Genomic DNA, 20639 nt, shown 5'->3' on the forward strand with positions numbered 1-20639 from the left:
TCTCTATGAAACTGGGATTTCCGCTGATTCAGCTGAGGAATTCACCAGTACTTGAATGATTACTAAAAAGTACCAAACTGAGCATTATTGTGGTTAACAGTAAGACGAGATAGACAACATTTGCACAAACACAGATGACAGGAGATAAGTCCAACCCTGAGAGGCTGTCCATCTAAGACTCTCAAAGAAAGCTATCCAAGGGCATGGAGAGCCCCAGCCCCAGGTTATAACGTGCAGCTACCTTTCAAGAGGAGAATAGTACACAATGCTGGGAGCTCCCACAAATCTCCAAAGAGGACCCTGCAAGTGATCTGAATCCAGTGTCCCTGCCTGCTCCCCAGCACCAGCTACACCCCAGCTGCATGTCGGGTGCCTCCAAAGATTGACACCTCAGGGCAGAGGGCTGCACCAGGGGACACCATGGCACTGGGGCAGGGGCAGGATCCCTGAATATGACCCCTTAGAGGCAGATCTTGGGAAAACGGAGTGGGGTTGGGCTCAGGGATTTAGGAGCGAATGGAGCATATCAGGGACCATCAGAACATTGCTCTTTCCCGGGAATCATATTGTGCTCAGAAGAAACCCCATGACTGCAGATACAGTGAGTGAAACCAGGTTCGCCAGCTTGCCAGGCCCAGAACAGTGAGACTGCTTTAATAAACAGAGTACCTTGTAATTAGCAGGCCATACCCATCAGTAATCAACACCAAAGCGAGCTCCTTGAAAAGTTTCTTTTCTTTCCCTCTCCTCAACATTTATTTTTATTTCTGATTATATAAGGAATACCCAGTCATTGTAGAAAATCTGAAAATACAAATACATATAAAAAGGAAAATAACACCCCCACATATTCACCCTAAAATTTTACCACCCAGAGATGTGTGGCCAATAACATGGTATATCTTCCTTAAGTTATTTTTCTATATTTTTCCTTTAAAGAGTTTTACCCCTGACCCCTACCCCAAATTTTATTTACTCAGCAAAGCCCTTCTTTGTGCTAAGGCAGTGTTAGCAAAGCCCCTGCCCTGGGATCTGGATCCTGACCTGAAGAGGATTTTCATGAACTTCCACACTGGCCCCTCTGTCACTGCTGTGTCCAGGAAGGTGGGACAGGAGCCGAGAAACAGGAAAACGAAGGCGGTGGCTACCCTACTCTGGCCAGGCCAGGTGGTCAGGAGCAGCAGCCAGCCTTCTTCTGTGGCCTCTCAGGGGCCACCTCCACCAGCGAGCCCTTCAGGAGGTCTTCCTGCATCTTGAGGGACCTGCATGGTGACAGCCAGACATCAGTCCTCTCTCACCTCCCAGGAAGGGGCCATGGGTGCAGCTGCGGGGGGGTCTCCCACCTGCTCTGCCCACCCTACATTCCACATGGCACTAGAAAAGGGGGCCAAGGAGAGTTTAGCCTCCTGTCTCCTTTCTGGCATACCTCCCAGCTTACGTGTGCCAGGCACTGTGCAAGGGATTCTGATTATGACAATGAAGTCCGCATGCCCTTGCCTGAACTAGTGAGGGAGACAGAGAAGGGGTGATCAGGACCCAGCATGAGAAGCACGCAGAGGGACTTCACACAGGCCTGAAGGGGCTTAGAGGAGGAAGGAGGCCATGTCAGAGCTGAGACCATGCCGTGGATGAGGGTTTGCTAGCAGAAAAGGGAGGTGCATTCCAGGCAGAGGGCAAAGACTCAGTGTCAGTAGAAAGCTTGGGGGTTGGTGAAGTAAAAGAGGGCCCTTCATTCATTCATTCATTCACTCACTCACTCACTCACTCACAATGGATTTACTGTGCTCTGGGCATTGAGCAAATCCCAGAGTCTGAGGACTGACTGGGCAGAAAGAGCCGTGGAGGCAGCAGGGATTCAGGGACCTGTGGGCCTGGAAGCCACGTGGAGGAACTTGGGTTTGTATCCTAAAGCAAAGGGAAGCCACTGAGCAGTTTCTACCAGAGGGCATCACGGTGTGACAGGTTAGCAGTTGAGCAATATCATTCCAGCTGCTTTGTCAGAGGAGGGCCTTAGAGATAATCAGGTCTAATTGACTCATTTCATCCATTTCTGGAGCACCCAGTGTGTGCCAGGCCCTGGTTGTGGAGGGAGGGGCTGAGCAAAGCAGACAGGGCCTGTCCTCCTGGAGCTGCAGCCCTGGGCAGGGAGGCAGCCAGCCACAGACAGACAAGTGTGTGCCTAATTACAATGTGCCCAGAAGGGCTTTGGAGGACACGAGGGTGAGGGCGGAGGGCGGAGGTCCAGAGTCAGGTGGGAAGAGGAGTGGTCAGGAAGGGCCCCTCCCTCCGAGTGGCCCGACTTGGTGAGTGTGCGTGTGTGTGTGTGTGTGTGTGTGTGCATGTGTGCCCGCACACGCTTATGGGCATAAGGACGAGGGAGATGGTGCTGAAGACAGTGCAGGCCATTGTGAGGCATTTGGAGTTTTTTCTAAATCCAGTGAAGTCACCAGAAGGTTGGGAGCATGACTCTCGCTCTCTCACTGCACTTTGCAGATGAGAAAACAGGCTCATGGAGGGGCCGGAGACGTTGGGAGGTGAAGCAGCAAATGGGGCTGGTAGAACTGGGGTCAGGACTCTGTGTCCTTAGCGCTTTCTCCTTCCCCAGAGGCGAGCCCGTGATTGCCCTGGTGCTTCGTCCCTGAGCGCCGCCCAGAGGAATGAGGGGCCGGGAGCAGAGGAGCAGGACTCACCGGGCCAGGTTCACCATGGGCTCCAGGATGTTGTGACCCAGGGCAGCGCTGCACTCTCCAAAGGAGACCCCCAGCTCCTGCAGGCCAAAGGGACAGGGACTACTGAGAGCCCAGGGGCAGCCCCCACCACTGAACGCCTGCCTATCAGACAGTCCCACCCAGGTGTCCCTAGGCCCACCCAGCGAGTGAGGCAGGTCCATCTTCATGTGGTCCCCAGCCTTGCCCCCTGCCTACTGCTCCTCAACCCTGCTGGCCAAGGTGTCAAAGATGTCAGCTCAGAAGCATTCCATGGCCTTCAAAGTGATGGTGGGGAGCCAGGGTCCCAACTTGGAGAAATGTCCTTATGACATATTAAAACTACCTGTTAACATTTTTTAAATTTCAGAAATATTTAGTTGGGACAATATTTTTAAAATGCAGCATAAAAAGTGTAGGTATAAAATATAAGCCACTCCTATCAGCATTTGGGTATATATTTCCATTCCACTTTGTATAACCCTTTTACTGGGGTGGGTGGTAGGAGGACGGGCTGTCTATAGGTAGGCTGTCTATATGGTAGGAGTGAGTGCTTAGTATACACCAGGTGCTGTGCTGAAAGCAGTTCTATCAGTGAATCCTCATAAGTCCTCTATGGCAGAAGTCAGAAAATTGAAGTTCAGAGAGGTTGAGTCACTAGTCCAAGGTCACAGAGTTGGGGTTGGATAGTTGGGATTCAAACCTAGGTCCTGTCAAACCCCAGAGCCCAACTCCCCATATACATTACCGTATCCTACTTCTTTTGCACCTCTTCAACTAGACTAGAAACTTCTAGAGAGAAGACAACATGTTTTACTCCATACCCCTCTGCTATGCTAGCACATACTGCAGAATTTCAGTATATGTGTATCAATTACACGTAGACTACACAGGTTAACCCTGTGAAGCCGCTGTTTTAGCAGGCCCCAAACAGTCCTGTACCAGCAATCCCACAGAGTTCAATTTAACCTCTACCCAGGTTTGTAGCTGCTTTTCTAACTTCACATTATATTGTAAGCATTTCCTCCACACCCTTAAATGTTTTTCCAGAACAGACTCTTAGAGGCAAGTGCTAGACTCTCACATGAACCTCCACAGGTAACCAGCAACTGCTGCCCACTGTTTGTTCTTATAAATAATGCTGTAAACATCCTCATTTACACATGTTTGATTATGTCCAGGGCTATATCCTACTCTATAGGGATAATTATTTCTGATTCTTTCCTTCAGACAAATTACTAGAGGAGGAATTACTATGTCAAAGAGATGAGCTACTACTTTTAAGAAGAAAAAAATGACCGCCAGCCAGGATGACCTCACAATTATGAGAAATGAGAGGAATAACCACAAGTAAATTCAAAGTGAAAATGCCCAGAGGGGTTGCGTCAGAGGTGGGGCAAGGCACGGATTCTTTTCCCCTTTATTATTTGCCAGGTGTGCTGAAATGTGGATAATGACCATATTCTTGTCATAAATAAATAGTATCCAAGGTCTGGTGGTGGGCCTTTTGAAGCAATCTTCCCAGGGAAGAATCTGAGTCTTAAGATAGACTGAATTAGAAGGGATGTTATGTAAATTAGAGACGAGAGAGGAAATTAAGATTTGATTGGGTGTTTTAAGTGAAGCTTTTGAAACCTTTTTACTCTGAAGATATCTTTAAGTAGGGCAGGACATTGTGTGAGGATTTGCTAATTCAACAGTGAGGTTCATGTCAAGCCCACTATTACAGCTCATGTTTGGGTCTAATGCCAGAGTGGGTGGAAATCAGAGGTGGCAAGGCTCCCTGTCCTTCCTGACTTGGCCTTTGGCGAGGCAGGGGCAGGAATGGGCAATGGGTCCCTCTTGGTTGCCCAGGCCAGGGTGACCTATTCACTGCTCTCCAGGGAGGGGTCTGCCCGGTCCAGGCTGAGGGAGGGCCGACCCCAAGGTGCTTACCTGGGCCAGTTGCTGCCCAGCCTCTGTGGGTACCTGCCGCTCCTCCTCACAGTCCATCTTGTTTCCCAGGAGAAGGATGGCCACCTCATCAGACCCTGCATCCTGCACACAGAACGCGTTCCTCAGCTACCCATGTGGAGCACCTGCTGTGCGCCAGGTCCTGGGTGAGTTCTGCCCTGTGCTCTAGGAAGCTGACAGTGTGCCTCCCCCCCCCCACACACCCACCTTTCCATATCACACTCACTCCACACCCTTCACCCGCCCACCCTGACACATCCCCTCCATCTGCTGTGATTCTCTTCCTCCTCTCTGCCTGCAAACCTGTCATCCACTTTCCAAGGCCAGCCTCAAAGCTCCCTCCCTCAGGAAGCTTTCCTGGATTGTTCCTGACATGATCCTTATTCCTGTCTGTCAGCGCTGATTATACAGGTTGCCTTGGCTCATTTCTTAATTGTTTTATGGAGAATAATAACAATAGCCTCTGAGCAGACTCACAGACTCCAAGAAGTGACTAGTGGTTACCAAAGAGGAGGGGTGGGGGAGAGTGGGTGGGAAGGGAGGGAGAAGGGGATCGAGGGGTATTATGTCTAATACACAAGGTGGGGGGATCACGGGGAAAACACTGTAGCACAGAGAAGGTAAATAGTGAATCTGCAGCATCTTCCTACACTGATGGACAGTGACTGCATTGGGTATGGGTGGGGACTTGATAATATGGGTAAATGTAGTAACCACATCGTTTTTTCATGTGAAACCTTCATAAGAGTGTATATCATTAATACCTTAATAAAAATAAATAAATAAATAACAATAGCCTCTGTTTATTGAATGCTTACTATATACCAGGTGCTGTGCTGAAAGCAATTCTATCAGTGAATCCTCATAACTCCTCTATGGCAGAAGTCAGAAAATTGAAGTTCAGAGAGGTTGAGTCACTAGTCCAAGGTCACAGAGTTGGGGTTGGATAGTTGGGATTCAAACCTAGGTCCTGTCAAATCCCAGAGCCCAACTCCCTTATACATTACCGTATCCTACTTCTTTTGCATCTCTCCAACTAGACTGGAAACTTCTAGAGAGAAGACATGTTTTACTCCATACCCCTCTGCTATGCTAGCACATACTGCAGAATTTCAGTATATGTGTATCAATTAAGTATGTGGGGGGAAGAACTAGAGATGTGTAAACAGAGGAATTATCACCTAGAGTGTGACTAGAATTGCATTATCCCTAGGTGCTAAGAAGACATCACAGAGCTGCTATATGTAAGAAAGAAAGAGTCACAGCATAAAGGAAGTAGTTTGTTTTGCAGTCTGTACTATGTGGTCATGGTTTCTTTGTCCTACTATGCTCCCAGCCCATCCAGTCATGTGCCCTCAGAGGTTTGTGTCACCCATATGTTTACTGTGTCACTTGTAATCCTGGGAGAAAAGGGGGAGTGGGCAGGATACCAGTTCCCTCTTGACTTCAGAAACTGGGGCCAACCCCAGCAGCCATGTGCTTACCTGGAGACAGTCCAGCCAGTAGCGCACATGGGCGAAGCTCTCCTGGGAGGTGATGTCATACATGAGCACCACCCCGTCAGCCTTGTGGAGCAGCTGCCGTGTCATGCTATGGTACCTGCCCAGAGAATCTGCATGAGGCCAGGACAGGTGGGCTGACCCCAGGCCTTGGCCACTCCAGGCCTCAGCCACTCCATCTGCAAAGTGGGAGAATTAATCCTTTCTGCTTCTAATTTCTTCCCAAAGAGAGTGTGTGTATACTTCCGTTCTTACAGGGTAGTTATTGTTTAATAGTTAACAGTCCTCCTGGCTCAAATTCCAAAGGTCCAAAGGGCATGGCTCTCAACCCCACCCACGTCCTGCAGCCATCCAGTCCTCCTCCCCAGAGCAAGCAGAGTTACCAGTTTCTTAAATATCTTTCCAGAGGTATTTTATGAATATACATACATGTATATATACATACACACACATATATATGTATATATATGTGTATATATATATATATATATACACACACATATACTCACATGCCCTTTTTCCCTATTTAACACAAATCACTCACTGTACTCATTAACATGCAGTAGTTAGTAATCTGTACCTTGTTTTTTCCAGTTAATAAAATGTCTTGGAGCTGTTTCCCTATTGATACATAGAGTCCTCAGTCTTTTTTGTAGCTTCATAATATTCCATTGTGTGGGTGGGCCCTTTCTTATGTATAATGGGCCTACTAGTGATGGCATTTGGATTGTTTCCATTGTGATATAAACGATGCTGCTGGGACCTCTGCTGGACTTTTTGGAGTTACAGTCAGGTATGAGTTTATCAGTAGATAAAAGATGGAAGTGGACCTACTGGGTCAGAAAGATGTGCCTTTTAAGTTTCAATGAGTACTGCCTTACTGGAAAGTGGAAGGCCAGTGTTTTTAGGACAGGTGACTGGGCCATGCTGGGATGGCCCTCACAGCTGCCCTGCCAGGCCTTTGGGTCTGCTGTCCCATCTTCCCCCACTGGGTCTTGACTCCTCTGTCCTTCCCTGACCTCCTGAATCCTTTGGAGGCAGGTGCCTCTTTAACACTTGGTTGCCTCTTGCCCGTGCTGGACGCCTCAAGGTTGGGCTGCCTTCCACTCCTCCACTCCCCAGGCTCAGTCTGGATCCCGAGCATCACTAAGGGAGACAGTGCCCATTACCTCTCCTGGCCAGCTGTGTCCCAGAGCTGCAGTGCAAACCACTTGTTGTCCACCAGCAAGTTTTTGACCCGAAAATCCACTCCTAGGACACACAGAAGGGGGTTAGGCCTGCTTTAATGTTACCATCCAGGGCTTCTAGCAAGGCTTGCATGAATATATACCTGTCCACAACACCAGCCCAGTGGGACGGGAACCTTCAGCTGCTGGGCTTCCCCTCTGCTCTCCAAATCCCATCCATATTCAAGGGTCACATCCTCCAAGAAGCCTTCCCTGACCACCCAGCCTATGGGGTTCACTGCCCCCACTGCCCCCTCACACCCTGACAGTCTGGGCCACTATAAGGTGCCTTGCATTGCTTTGACCTCTATGAACATTTCTGTCTTCCCAACTGTACAGCAGTTCTCAGGCCACTCAAGAAAATAAAGTTCATTATTTTATATTTATAGTGCCCCATGTTTCATTCCCTAATTATCGCATGTATCTCCCCTTCAACCAGACAGCAGAGCAGACAGGCAGCCTACGAGGGTGGAAAGAGCACTAATTAGCTTCAGGGATGAATGATGGGGCCGGGAGTTGTCCACCCTCTGTGGCTGCACTAGCTGCGTGACCTCAGGCAAGTCACTTTACGTCTCTGAGTCTCTCTTCCTCATTCATGAGGTAGAAGTCATAAAAGGCCCATGTCGGAGGGTGGTTGGGAGGATTAAATCACTGATTTCCAAGGTTCAGCCCAGTTTCTGCAGGGGTGCTTGAGAGGCAATCATTTTCATTGTTATTATTAAATCTCATCTCCTTGAGCCCCTCAAATTTCACAGTGCTACCCTTCCCTGTGGTCATGGTCCCAGACCCTTCCTGTCCCTGAAAATATGAAGGTAATAATGAAATCCCAGAGAGGCTTGGAATCTTTGGGGTGTAGCTTCCTGCCAACTCCCACTCCCCAAGGGAACCAGGTAGGGTGGGGGTGATGGAGAGGGGTTTCTTTATCCCCATCTCTACCCGCTTTCCTAACAGAGCCCTGAGAGTCCGCTTAAGGCCTCAGGCCAGCTCAGGAAGGGGTGTCTCCTCATAAAAGCCCTGAGCAGGTAGAGACCTTTCCCAAGGTGACCCACCACCAGGCACCTGCTGCTGCCCCCTGGTGTTGGCTGAAACCATAGCCTCCCACCCCCAAGCTCTCGAAGAGGCAGGTGCCCAGGAGGCCTGACCTCAGCAAAATGGTGAAGCAGAAGCTTGTGCGTCACATCCACTTCTCTTTATTGCCCTCTTTCCTGCAGGTCCTAGACCTGCAGGGCCCCCTGAGGTTATCTAATCCAACCCCCTGTGATAATATCCAGCCTTGGTTTAATGACCACCGTGTCATCTACTGAACACCACTAACAATTACCCTTTGCATTTAATAACTCCCACATTTTCCCACTTTTTCACCTCCCTGCCCATTCTCTGCCCCCTCCTTCCTCCAATTGCGTGTCCCCATACTCTCCCCCAAATATGACTTAACCACATAAACTGTTAGGAATATAATGTTTTCTCCTTCCCAAGGAACCTGCTATTTTGCATGAGCAGCCCCAGGGAGAGCAATGCTGAAACCCAAAGAGGGCAAAACTTCTGGTGTGAGGGTGTGTGCTGTGTGGGCATGAGGCCCAGGGTATGAACTCTGGGGCAAGAAACAACCGGGTCTGCAAATCTCTGGGATTCTGTATCTGTAAAATGGAGACGGATATGGAAAAATCTGGCAAAAATGCACTTCCAGCTGTAACTCAATTGGCTCTGGCTCTGGTCCTCCACCCAGCCCTGTTCTCAAATGCAGACAGGCTATTGTTCTTATCTTCTGAGAGAGGGGGGTGGGTGTGGGGGAGGGTGGCACAGAGTGGGGAAATGTTCATGACTGAGGCAGCCAGAGTCAGCCCCAGTGACAGCGATGCCAGATGGATGACAGCCGCAGGTGGCGCCAAACCGCAGTTGGGACCAGGACAGATTTGCATCACACGCCCTGATCTCAGGTACTCCCAGCTGGGTGGTGGTACATGCAGGTTCGCCTATCATTTTTACAATGATGCAACCTGTGCTTTACTTGACTGAATTTTGTGGAACCTTCTTATCACATAAAAATGTGGGGGGGGGGCTATATTATCAGCACAGCTACTGTAAAGAGTAAGGCACGTGTATAAGATGCCTGGTGCAGTGAAGGTGTTTGGTAACCAGTAGCTTAGTGATTAATAATAGTGACCCCTCAGACCCTGTGAACCTGGTCAACACCAGGCTGGGCCTGCTATGAGTGACCATGCCTGAGGACACTGCATTTTTAACTGCATCCCCAGGTGAGGATTTTTAGGCAGAGAAAAGTTTGAGAACTTGTCCTGGGGCCTCTCTTGCATGAAGGCTGCCATTAATCCTCTGGTCTGACACTGGGCCCCAGGCAGCAGGCACCCTGACTGACACTAAGCCATGGAGCGCTCCATCTTTGTCCGCAAGTGGATCTCCTCTCCATTCCCATGAGCTTGCTTTTCTGTGGCTCCATACAATGTTCAAGAGGCCGTACACCCCAATATTTTTAGGGATGTATTTTGTGCCTTGGGATATTTCATTTGCAGCAGCCACTGAATTAAACATTATCAAATATTATAATAATAACAACAATAAACATAACTAGTATTTACTGAGCACTTAGTTTGTGCCAGCTATTCTAAGAGCTTGACATGTACCAACTGATCTCATCCTTACACCCACTCTAGGAAGTTGGCACTACTGTTCTCATTATGCAGATGAGGATTTGGGGACTCAAAGGGGTTAAATAATTTGCCTAAGTTCATATTGCTAGTAAATTGCAGAGCAGGGATTTGAACTCAGGCATTTGGGTTCCTAACTTACCGCCCTCTGCAAAGACATTCTGTGTAAAAATGTTCAGTTTGCCCGAGGCAGCTCCCTGCGGGAGCCTGGTAGACTGGTCAGGGACAAGCCAACCAGCACTGACCCGGCAGTGGTCTGCCCACAGGCCATGGGGGTGGAGATCTTGCTTGTTTTCACCAGCAACCAGTGGCTGGCACCTAAATTGCAGGGTGCTTTGTTGATGTGGCACATTATAAGCTAATCAGATCAATGCAGAAAAAACACATTACCTGTAATTAGAGATGATTAGTAAAATAGTAAAATGATGCTGATATAAAATAACGCCAAATGCAGGGCCCCTCGCCAGAAGGGATGACTCGCTCTTGGCCTGCTCCAGCTTGTTGGTCAGGACCCCTGGCTCTCCCCTCCTTTCCCGGCCTCCCTCTCCGGGGGACCCTTACCCACAGTGGCTGCCAGTCCAGTGGCGAAGGAGTTCTGGTGCAGCAGGTGCAGAAAGGATGTTTTGCCCACGTTCGAGTCTCCCAGGAAGATGACATGGAAGATGCAATCAGGGTCCCTGGCCATGGGGCTCCCCGGGGACGGGGTCAGCCCAGCCTCTCCCGAGTCCATTCCTAGGCCATTAGGCCTATTGGCTGCCCCTGGCTGCCTGGACTGTGGAGGGCCTTGTTCTCCTTCCGTGTGAGCAGTTGTGGGCGGAGCAGTGGACTGGGCTTCCAGCTCAGCCAAGCTGGGGAGGGTTAGTGTGGGCTCCCGGGGCCCTGCTCCATCGCCAGGCTGAGTCCCTGTGGGGGAAGAACCTCTTGGAGGAGATGGCTTTCCAGGAGCAGGGGCCTCTTCTTCAGCCTGAGCCTGGGGTTTGTCACATGGGAGAGCAGCCAGCAGAGAATCTTGCTGTGGGAATTGGGCTGACTCAGCTGACTGCTCTGAACTGAGGTATTGCCCTCCTTGGTCCACCTCTTTCCCTTCCTCAGCCCTGGGCTCCTCTTCCAGACGATGGCTGGGGAGGGCAGGCAGGCCGTCTGGCCCAAGGGCCTGGCCATACGCTTCTCTTAGCCCCTCAGGGTGGCCCTCTTGCATGTGTGGGCCCGGCTTGCCCTGCTCCAATCCCTCTGCAGGAGCTTGACCCTCAGGCTCCAGACCCTGGGGGGGCTCAGCCAGCCCTGCTGCGAGGGCTCCAGCTCCTAGGGACCCCGGGCCTGGCCCTGGGCCAGCAGGGCGTGGGGCCAGATGGAGGGCCTCTCCGTGCCTGGGTGACTTGGTAGGGGCAGGCGCAGGCCCGGGGCCCTTGTCATCTGGGTATGAGGCCTGCGGCCGGGGAGAGGCCACACTGGGAGTGGATCTTTCCTCCAGAGGAACGAGCTCTTTGAGCTCAGCTGCCACCAGGCCCCCAGGCTCCCCAGCTGGGACCCCTGGGGGACTCCAGTGGGAGAGGGCTCCAGGGCCAGGCTCCTCCTCAGGTTCTGGGCTGTGAGGCTCAACAGTCAGCTCTGGGCTTATGTCCTGCCAGTCCGGGGGCACTGCTTTCCTCTCAGCTCTGGAAGGCACCCCAGGGGGACTCCTGGGAGCCCCCTCCGGGTCTGAATCTGAAGCTGGCTCCAGCCCAAACAGCAAAGCATGTGGCTCTGAGATGGAGATCTGCCTGACCACTCGGGGTGCCTGGGAGCCTGAGGGGGTTCTTGGGGTTGGGGGTGTGCTCCAGGAGAGCTGCAGAGCTCTGTGTGGGGTGCTGCTGAAGCCACTCAGGAGGTGGTCCCAGTCGTCGTTGTCCCCAAACAGTCTGGGCAGGGTAACCTCCTCGGAGGAGGCTGCCTGAAGGTCTGGTGCCTTCTCCTCACCCGCTCCAGAGACACTAGGAAGGGTGTAGGAAGCTAAGGTCAGGGAGGGGCAGGTAGATGCCCCACCAGACCCCTGCCATCCATCACCACGGGTCGCACACCTCACAGCTGGCCCTCCCCTGCTCTTTGCTCAGCAGTCCTCCACACCTAGCATGCCTGCCCCATTCCTCCTGGCCATCCAGTCCTGCTCAGCGTTCAAGGCAAGCATGAAGCCTCACCTCCTCCAGGAAACTTTCCCTCATCATCCTGGGCCATCGCACTCATCTGCACTGTATGTAGCCCAGTAGGGTGAGTGTCTGCCTGGGATCCAGCACTGTACTAGACTCTGTGCTTGCATGCATGCATGTGTGTATGTTGGAATCCCAGGTTGTGTGACCTTGGGCACATGACTTTCCCCTCTCTGTGCCTCAGTTTCCTTGTCTGAGAAATGAGCATGATAATCCCAGGCTGGCAGGATTGTTGCAAGGCTTAAGAAGGGAGATTGTTCTGGGTGCTGTCCAGAGTCTCAGAGAACTCAGAGCCTCCCTCCCCTCTTCCAGGAAGCCCCTGGTCTCCATCCCAGGAATGGCAGCTACTTGCCTGGGTTCCTCCTCCATCTGCCAGGACACACGGCCCCTGGCAGTGTGTATGTGCTCCCTGGTCACCTGTAGCTGCCCCCGCACCTCCTTCAGCTGCCCAGCCAGGTCACGCTCTGCCTCTCGAAGCTGCTGGTTCTCCAAGCTGGTCTCCTGGTGTGTGCTGCTGAGGTGGTGGAGCTGGGCCTCCAACTGTAGGAGGGGATGGGTGAGGAGGAGAGATGCCCAGTTGCCCTCCAGGGAACTGAACAGCCTCCCAAGGTCATTGTGGGGAGCAGACTCCAGGATCCCAGAGACCCAGCTTAAAATATAGGACTGAGGAGATTCCCCATCATACGCCTAAATAGCTGCATCAGTGACAGCCAGGAGAGACATACAAATTGCTGGGGGAGGGAGGAGAGAGGCAACTGTGTAAGGAACACAAACTGCCAGTACACGAGGGCCCGAAATGTAAAATGGGCTCTTCCATGCAAAGCCCAAAGCCTGCGATGGCTGCTCAACTCCGGGCCCCATCTGGTCTGTAGGGAGCTCCTGATCCAGTAGAAAGTCACAGAGATGGAGAGGTGCTTGACCATGCAGGGCAGAAGGCAAAGCCCTCATACGGCCTCCAGGGCCCTGCACAGTTTCCCTCCACCCCGCCCGGTGCATCGCAGACCTCCCTCACTACTCTCCCTGCCCTCGGCTCCAGCAGAGTCATTGTTGTCCCTAAACAGTCTGGGCAGGGGAACCTCCTGCAGCCCACAGGTCTCCCTGCTGCTCCTTAAACAGTCACAGCACATGCCCACCACGGGGCCTCTGCACGCACTTTCCCTCTGCCTGGACTGCTCTTTCCCCAGATATCACATGGCCCGCCCCTCACCTCTTTCAGGTCTTTACTCCAATGTCACATCTCAGTGAGGCCTTCCATGATTCCCCTCTCAAAACCCTCCTATCCCCTGCCCTGCTTTCCTTTAGTCTCCTTAGCGCTTTCACTATCTAAGATGTTATAGATTTTACTTGTTTATTCTGTTTATCATGCATCTGATTAGATAGAACACCATGTAGGCAGAGATTTGGGTCTATCATGTTCTTCAGGGCTTATAATAGTGCCTGGCACATAGTGAATACATCATAAATAGCTGTTGAATGAAGGAATGAATGGCCTGGGGGGACAGGCTTCACATCCACAGAGGACAGGACAAAATGGCTCCATGTGGCAGGTCCAACTTCCTCCCTTAGCAGAAGGGGCCTGCCTCAATTTCCAAGGAGCAGCTGCTGCAGAGGCAGCTGGGTAACCAGCCCATGTGGGCGGGGTGAGACCAGGTGATGGGGCTAGCCAAGGCAATGGTGGGGAAGGCTGTGGTCACCTTTCCAGTGATAAAGGGATGCTGGTTGTCCTGGTTACAACAGTAGGTGATTTTAGTGGTCTGAAAGTTGAGAAAGAAAGAGACGGTGTGGCAGGGTTTCCTACCAAAAGACCCAAATGCCAACTGGAAGTGACTATAGGTTATGAGACCTGGGGATTTCTTTGATGAGGAAACCAAGGCTCAGAGAGGTTAAAAAACCTGCCCAATTCAATGTTAACTGGTGCAACTGCTGTGGAGAGCAGTATGGCATTTCCTCAAAAAACTAAAAATAGAAATACCATATGGCCCAATAATTTCACTTCTAGGAATTTACCCAAAGAAACAGAATCCCTGATTTGAAAAGATATGTGCACCCCTATGTTTATCACCTCATTATTTACAATAGCCAAGTTATGGAAGAAATCTGTCTGTCAATAGATGAATGGATAAAGAAGAGGTGGTACATGTATACAGTGGAATATTATTCAGCCATAAAAAGGAAATCCTGCCATTTGTGACAACATGGATGGTACTAGAGGGTATTATGCTAAGTGAAATAAGCCAGGTGGAGAAGACAAATACCATATGATTTCACTTATTTGTGGAATATAAAAAACAAAAGAAAACAAGATGAACAAAACAGCAGTAGACTCATAGACACTGAGAAGTGACTGGTGGTTACCATGGGGGAGGGGTTAGCATGGTTGGGTAGGGAGGGTGAGGGGGATAAAATGGCACAAAAAATTCTTAATCACAATGTAAGTTGGTTGTGGGGATGGAAGTGCAGCATGGAGAATATAGCCAATGATTCTGTAACATCTTCCTATGTTGATAGATAGTAACCACACTAGAGAGGGTGAAGATTTAATAATATGAGTAAGTGTTGAACCAGTGTGTTATATACTTGAAACCAATATAAGATTGTATGGCAACTATACTTCAATAAAAGAAAAGAAACCTGCCCAATTCACTCAGCTAACAATGGAGACAAGTGTTGAACACCTCTCTATTACCAAGTCTCTCCAGTGTTCAGATCTTCCATTTTCCCAGTGCTTTCAAAGTGATTTCTATGTATTGCCTCATTTAACACAACTAGCCTGGGGATGCAGTAGATGTGACCATTCCCATTTACAGATGGAGAAACAAAGGCCAAGACAAGCCAAGTTATTTCCTCAGATTTGCTCTAAACTGGAACAGCAGGGATTTAAACCGTGACCTTCCAACTTGTGCCCCAAGGCTCCCACTGCACTGCCTGGCCTCATCTGAGAAAAAGGCCAACACCTCTTTCCCAGTGGGCCACTCTCCTACGGGAGCCCAACCAACCCAGTAAATCCTCAGGAGACGGGTGTCAGAGTGTGTGAATCCTCAAAATTGGGCTCCTGGGGAAGCCCCGCCACTCACCTCCCTCTGGCCCTCAGTCAGCTGCTGCACTTCATGCTCCTTGGCCTCCAGGACCTCCTGTATCTGGGAACTGAAGGCCAGGTCCCAGGAGTCACTCTGGGGAGCAGAGTAGTCTTAGTCCCTATACTGCAGAATTGGAGACCCAGCCGGGCTGGGCCAGCCCTCCCCACACTTCACATCCACCCAGGCCTGAGGTGCAGGGTCCAGCATATCCTAGCAAGGAGGGGTCCAGGACAACTCCCCTGGCTCAGGCCTAGGCTGTGGCAACAAGGAGACTGAGGCCCAGAGAGCAGAAGGACTGGCCGCGGGGGACACAGCCAGACCTGGTAGAGCCAGGCAGGGGCTGCTGCTCAGTATGCCCCACACATCTCTCTGAGGAGCGCGAGCTGGTCAAAGGCTACTCCCAGCAGCCTCTGCTGTCCCTCACTGGCCAGTCATCTCCTCCCAGCTTAGCCAGCTGAGATGCCCAGGTCAAGGGGAAGGGGCAGGCTGCAGGGAGGGCCCACCTCGGCCTGCAGCTGCTGCTTCTCCCGGCGGATCTGCTGCTCCATTTCCTCATAGAGTTTCTGGACCTCATTATGGTGATCAGAGTCCCGCCTGGAAGGGTAGGAGGAGGGCCCCGAAGCCGGTCAGCACCAGGGAGCCTGCTGCTGGCAGGGGTGCTCTGGGCCTTGGTTGAGAGTCCATCCTACTGCTCATCTCACTGTGCCAGCAATCACTGACCCTGTCACCCTGAGAACAGTCATTCCAGTAATAGCCCCCTGACCCATATGCTCTTGACACTGGGCACCCCAACCCCATCACACTGACTCCTATAACTATCACCAAGGTATTGGCTCCCCTGGCCCTGTTACATGGACCCTACTGCCCATCACTCTGTCGCTACTACCTACGGTCACCATCCCCCTACCCTGCAACTCAGACCCCTGGGAGGGCTGTGCCCGGCCAACCGCATGGGCAGGGTTACCACATGCAGTGTAATCCATGTGAGCGGTGCCCCTGGAGTCAGATGCCACAGTGGCCCTGCACCAAGACACACTTGTCATTCCCACTCCCACTAAAGGCCCAGTTCCGTCCCCCTCAGCAGGTCCCCTAAGTCACCCCGTCTCCCAGCTCAGTTGTGCTCACCCAGCTCCCAGGCCCAGCCATGGACCCCTGGCTCCATTCTTCTGGAGCTGAGGGAATTCAGTTTGGATTCAACTAAAATGTAAAGAGCACTAGTAAGTGCCAGATACCGGGTAGGCGAGGACCCCCGCCGACTCACTTCCTCAGGGTCAGCTCCAGAACCTTCCGGTCGGCCTGCGCCTCCTGCAGGCGACTGCTCATCTTGGCCAGAAAGCCCTCCAGGTTGCCTGCCAGCTGGGGCTCCTCCTGCCGCAGCTTCCCCCACAGCTGCCAGATCTCCACCTGCCTGGGGAGGGGAGGATGGCCAGAGATGATCTGGTGGGACTGGGACGCGGGGGGAGCCCCACTCCTCAGTGTAAACAGTAGCGCTCCCGGAGACTTGGGTACCCGGGCCAAAAAAGTCTTACATTAAACAAGGCACAAGCCAAATGCTACCTCCTCTAGTAAGCTTTCCCAGAACTGCCTTCCCCCTTCTTGAATCCCCGCAAACTTTGTCTCCCTGTGGTTTGTTGATTAATTGTGGGGTGAGGGGACTTTGGAGCCTCATGGCCCAGGGCTTCAATCTGCCTTCTCTCTTTCCCATTCTGTAGCTGTGTGACCTTTATAAGTCCCATACCCTCTCTGGGCTTATTTGTAAAATGATGAGGCTGATACCTGCGCAGCAAGGTCACTGGAGAATGAGACATGTTCAGTGAAAGCACCAGCTCAGGCCTGGCACACAGTGGCACTTGATAAATGCTGCTTTCATACATGTTTAATTAAGTCACGAAGATGGATGCCAGAGCACTGAGCCCAGGCCAAGCTGCCAAGTGGGTAAATGGCCCCCTACCATACCTGCTCTCCAGCCTGCACCCTAAGTCCCACCCTGCCTGCCCTGCAGCACCTGGCCCCACCCTTTGGGAGTGTCTTCACCCAGCCCTCTGGGGTGCACGAACCTGGGTAAATGGGTAAGGGCATTTCCCTTGCTGGCTCTAACAGACCTAGTGGGACCTGGGGGATGTGAGCAGGGCATTTTTAGGCTGGACCCCTTTCTATGAGCATGAGTGAACCCCATAAATCCAGAGCTTGAGACAGTTTGGAGGAAATGCCCTCCAGTCTCCAAACTTGCCCAACCCAGGGAATCACCATGCCTCAGATCACTCCACTGGGGACCCTCTTTTGGGGTTGAGAAAGGCACCCTTAGGGAGCCTCATGTTTTTAAGAGTGTGAGTACCCTGGAGAGACTGACACCCCAGCTCGCTAATGCTTCTGAGGAGTGGCCGTGTGGGACAGGACAGGGAAGGAGGGTCTGGGTGGGATGGACTCCGTGTGAGCAGGCACTCTCCACACATGCTTCACTTCCTCTCACAATGGCTCTCATGCCCATTCGGCAGCTGGGGAAGCAGAGGTCAGAGGTTAGGCCACTTGCCTGTGGTCACACAGCTAACAAGTGGCCAGCCCAACACTGCGACCCTGTGCCTCAGGCCTGGGTGGATGTGAAGTGTGGGGAGGGCTGGCCCAGCCTGGCTGGGTCTTCAAGCCTGCAGTATGGGGACTAAGGCTACTCTGCGCCCCAGAGTGACTCCCGGAACCTGGCCTTCATTTGTACTACCTGACGGCCTCCCACCTTGGCACTGTGTCCAGGCAAGTCCTTGCCCCCACTGACTGCAATGCCTCCCTGTTCCATGCTGGTCTTACTCGGGAAGTAGGTGGTCGGACCCCAGCTGCTCCATGAAGGCAAAGAACGCCTCCTTCTCCCCAGCGTCGGCCTCCTCCAGCCCTGGGAAGCTGGCAGCTGCAGATCCTCGCTTAGAGTGCGGGGTCCTCCGTCTGCGGAGCCTGTGGGCACTTGGGCTGGAGCCAAAGATGTTCTCTATGGGATGGAATGAGGCAGAAGGGAGCAGAGTGGGGTTGGGTTCAGTCCCCTGACCTCCCACCTTATCCCGTTCCAGCCCTTGGGGAAATAAAGATACCTGCGCAGTCACATTTATATGGGGCCACATTCATCTATTCCTTATATCAACCCTGGGAGTCAACTCAACATAGACCCTGTGGCCAATCTTACAGATGAACGTCTGAGCCCAGAGAGGCCAAGACTTGCTGAAGGTCACACAGCAGCTCCATGATAGCCAACACATTCTTTTCACTCAGTTGAGGAATATTTATCGAGTAACTATGTTCTGGGGGGGCTTTCTCGTCCCCTCCTGGTGTGAGCCAGGAGCTCTGTCCTCTCACTGTTTCTCTAAAATAAAAGCCTCTCCCTAGCTCTCCTAAAAAAACAAAAACAAAACAAAACAAAAAACTATGTTCTGGGAATAGAACTGGCCAAAATCCCTGCCCTAGTGGAGCTGACATTCTAGTGAGTGCTGAAAAAGACACATTTGTAAAAAGTAAATTCACTAAGTGAGCTAAAGAGATAAACAGAGTAACTTCCATTGAGAGACTGGAGGAGGGTGGTCAGGAGGGCACCCAGGAAGTGACATTGGAACTGAGATGTGAGTAACAAGAAGGAGCAAGCCATGTGGATTTCTAGAAAACTGTGTTCTAGGCAGAGAGGACAGCACGTGTAAAGGCCCTGAGGTAGGAGCCAGATCAGCACACTGGAGGAGCCATGGCACTGAGTGAGCCCGAGGTTGGCAGGGTTTGGATGGTGCTGCCCTGTAGGCCCCAGGAAGGGGTTTAGAGTTTGTTCCACAGGCACTGGGAAGTCCCTGGTGTGCTGGGCACAATTGGATACAGATGTGATGATGGCTTCTTGGGGTTGCATGGACAATGTTTCCTCTGTACCTCCCCCATCCCCTGATTGAAGGCCTCAGTTCCCCATCCCCACTTCCAGCTTCTCCAACAGCAGAGCCGGAACCCCCACCTGTAAATGAAGATCCTGGCCTCCCTCTCTGTTGTCCCCCAAACTTTTGGAGACTCAATGGAATTGAGAACTCTGGATGGCTTTGCAGACATTTAAGGCTGAGCTGTGTTTTGTAGGGTCTCTGAAAGGACACCACACCTTCTGTTCCCTAGGCTGGAAGGTCTTCCCCCGTGGACAAGATGGTTGGGAGTATTGTACCCAGCCAGCCTCAGTCTCTTTAGGTCCTTTGGGCCTGTCTTGAAAACAAGTGTTGAAGTAGCCCTGCCCAGTGGGGGCTAAGGGCCTGTGAAGCCCCCAACTCAATAAATAGCACCCTCTGCTGATCCCTGGGGCCTGAGATTCTCTTATCCAAAGCCAAAACATGAACTTCCTCCAGTGGAAATAAGGGGGTGAGGGTGGTACTTAACCTCTTGCTCAAGAGAAGACTTTGAAGACAAGGGAGGCATCAGAAAGCAAGCCTGGGGCCTCTCTGGAGGAGGGAGATGCTCAGGGGAACCCCCAGCCAATGAACTGCTCTCACTGGTGGGAAAGGAAGCTAGCCAGTCATCTGGGCTAGAGCCTTAAGCTCCAGCTTTGCCTTGAACCAACTGCCTCCCCATCAGGCTTAGTGTCCTCATCTCCACAGTAATCCATGTTATCATCTGTGCCTTGAACGGCTCCCAGGCTGCTTGGAAGGTCCTCTGATTGGCAAGGTGTCACTGTTGCCTCCCACCCCTGTGCTGGGCACACTGCATGGAATGACTGGCTGGGCAGCACATCCCCAGAGGCCCTCCCAGGACAGACATACTGAGCCCAGAGCTGAATTCTTCCAGGGAGAGACATCCCTTCTGCTCCACATCCACCCAGTCAAAGATCATCTCTGCTTCCTCCTCACTGCCCAGGAAGCTGAACTTGGCCATCTGCAAGGAAGGGACAAATTAAATTGGGCACTATTCCCACTGGGGAAGGCTCTGGGCCACCCTCAGAAGCGGGGGAGTGTTTGTCTTCAGCCACCCCCACCTCCCTCTCCCCAGTTTTGGAGTCCCAACCCCTCTCTGATCCAGGGCCTACCCTTCAGGCCCCGGGACCCACCCAAGACAGCCCTCTCAGGAAGCCTTGAACTTCCTCCACACCTTTTCCCTCTCTCCGTCCAACGTCAGGCTATCTGCTCTGAGTGTCAACTCTTTAGGACCCTGATAAAGGACCGAAGGTAATCCTCCCCAGAATGTGTTTGTCAGTATCCAAAAATTATCTGGAATTTGAAAATAAGTCCAAAAGACGGACAGCACGTCTGTTCAGTATTCTACATGGGCAACAGCGACCACAGCCTTCAGGAATGTGCTGTAGGAATGTGCTGCATTCATCTCATGGGACTGATTAAAAGTCC

General features: G+C 51.9%; 1 protein-coding gene across 1 annotated transcript in view; it reads right to left on the reverse strand.

The window, feature by feature from the left end:
- Window positions 1–599: 599 nt before the first annotated feature.
- Window positions 600–20639, reverse strand: part of RAB44 (RAB44, member RAS oncogene family) — a 29029-nt gene continuing 8989 nt past the window's right edge. Inside the window, exons 2-13 of the mRNA XM_036916174.2 lie at window positions 20061–20172; window positions 18106–18280; window positions 16568–16714; window positions 15810–15900; window positions 15304–15399; window positions 12582–12769; window positions 10608–12016; window positions 7327–7408; window positions 6143–6257; window positions 4641–4742; window positions 2691–2767; window positions 600–1262 (exon numbers count right to left, since the gene is read on the reverse strand). Of these exons, the coding sequence (XP_036772069.2) occupies window positions 1172–1262; window positions 2691–2767; window positions 4641–4742; window positions 6143–6257; window positions 7327–7408; window positions 10608–12016; window positions 12582–12769; window positions 15304–15399; window positions 15810–15900; window positions 16568–16714; window positions 18106–18280; window positions 20061–20172 (2685 nt within the window). The 3' untranslated portion in view covers window positions 600–1171. The remainder of the gene's footprint in view (window positions 1263–2690; window positions 2768–4640; window positions 4743–6142; window positions 6258–7326; window positions 7409–10607; window positions 12017–12581; window positions 12770–15303; window positions 15400–15809; window positions 15901–16567; window positions 16715–18105; window positions 18281–20060; window positions 20173–20639) is intronic.

Source organism: Manis pentadactyla, chromosome 16 (assembly GCF_030020395.1).
Source record: "Manis pentadactyla isolate mManPen7 chromosome 16, mManPen7.hap1, whole genome shotgun sequence".
Classification (NCBI taxonomy): Eukaryota; Metazoa; Chordata; class Mammalia; order Pholidota; family Manidae; genus Manis; species Manis pentadactyla.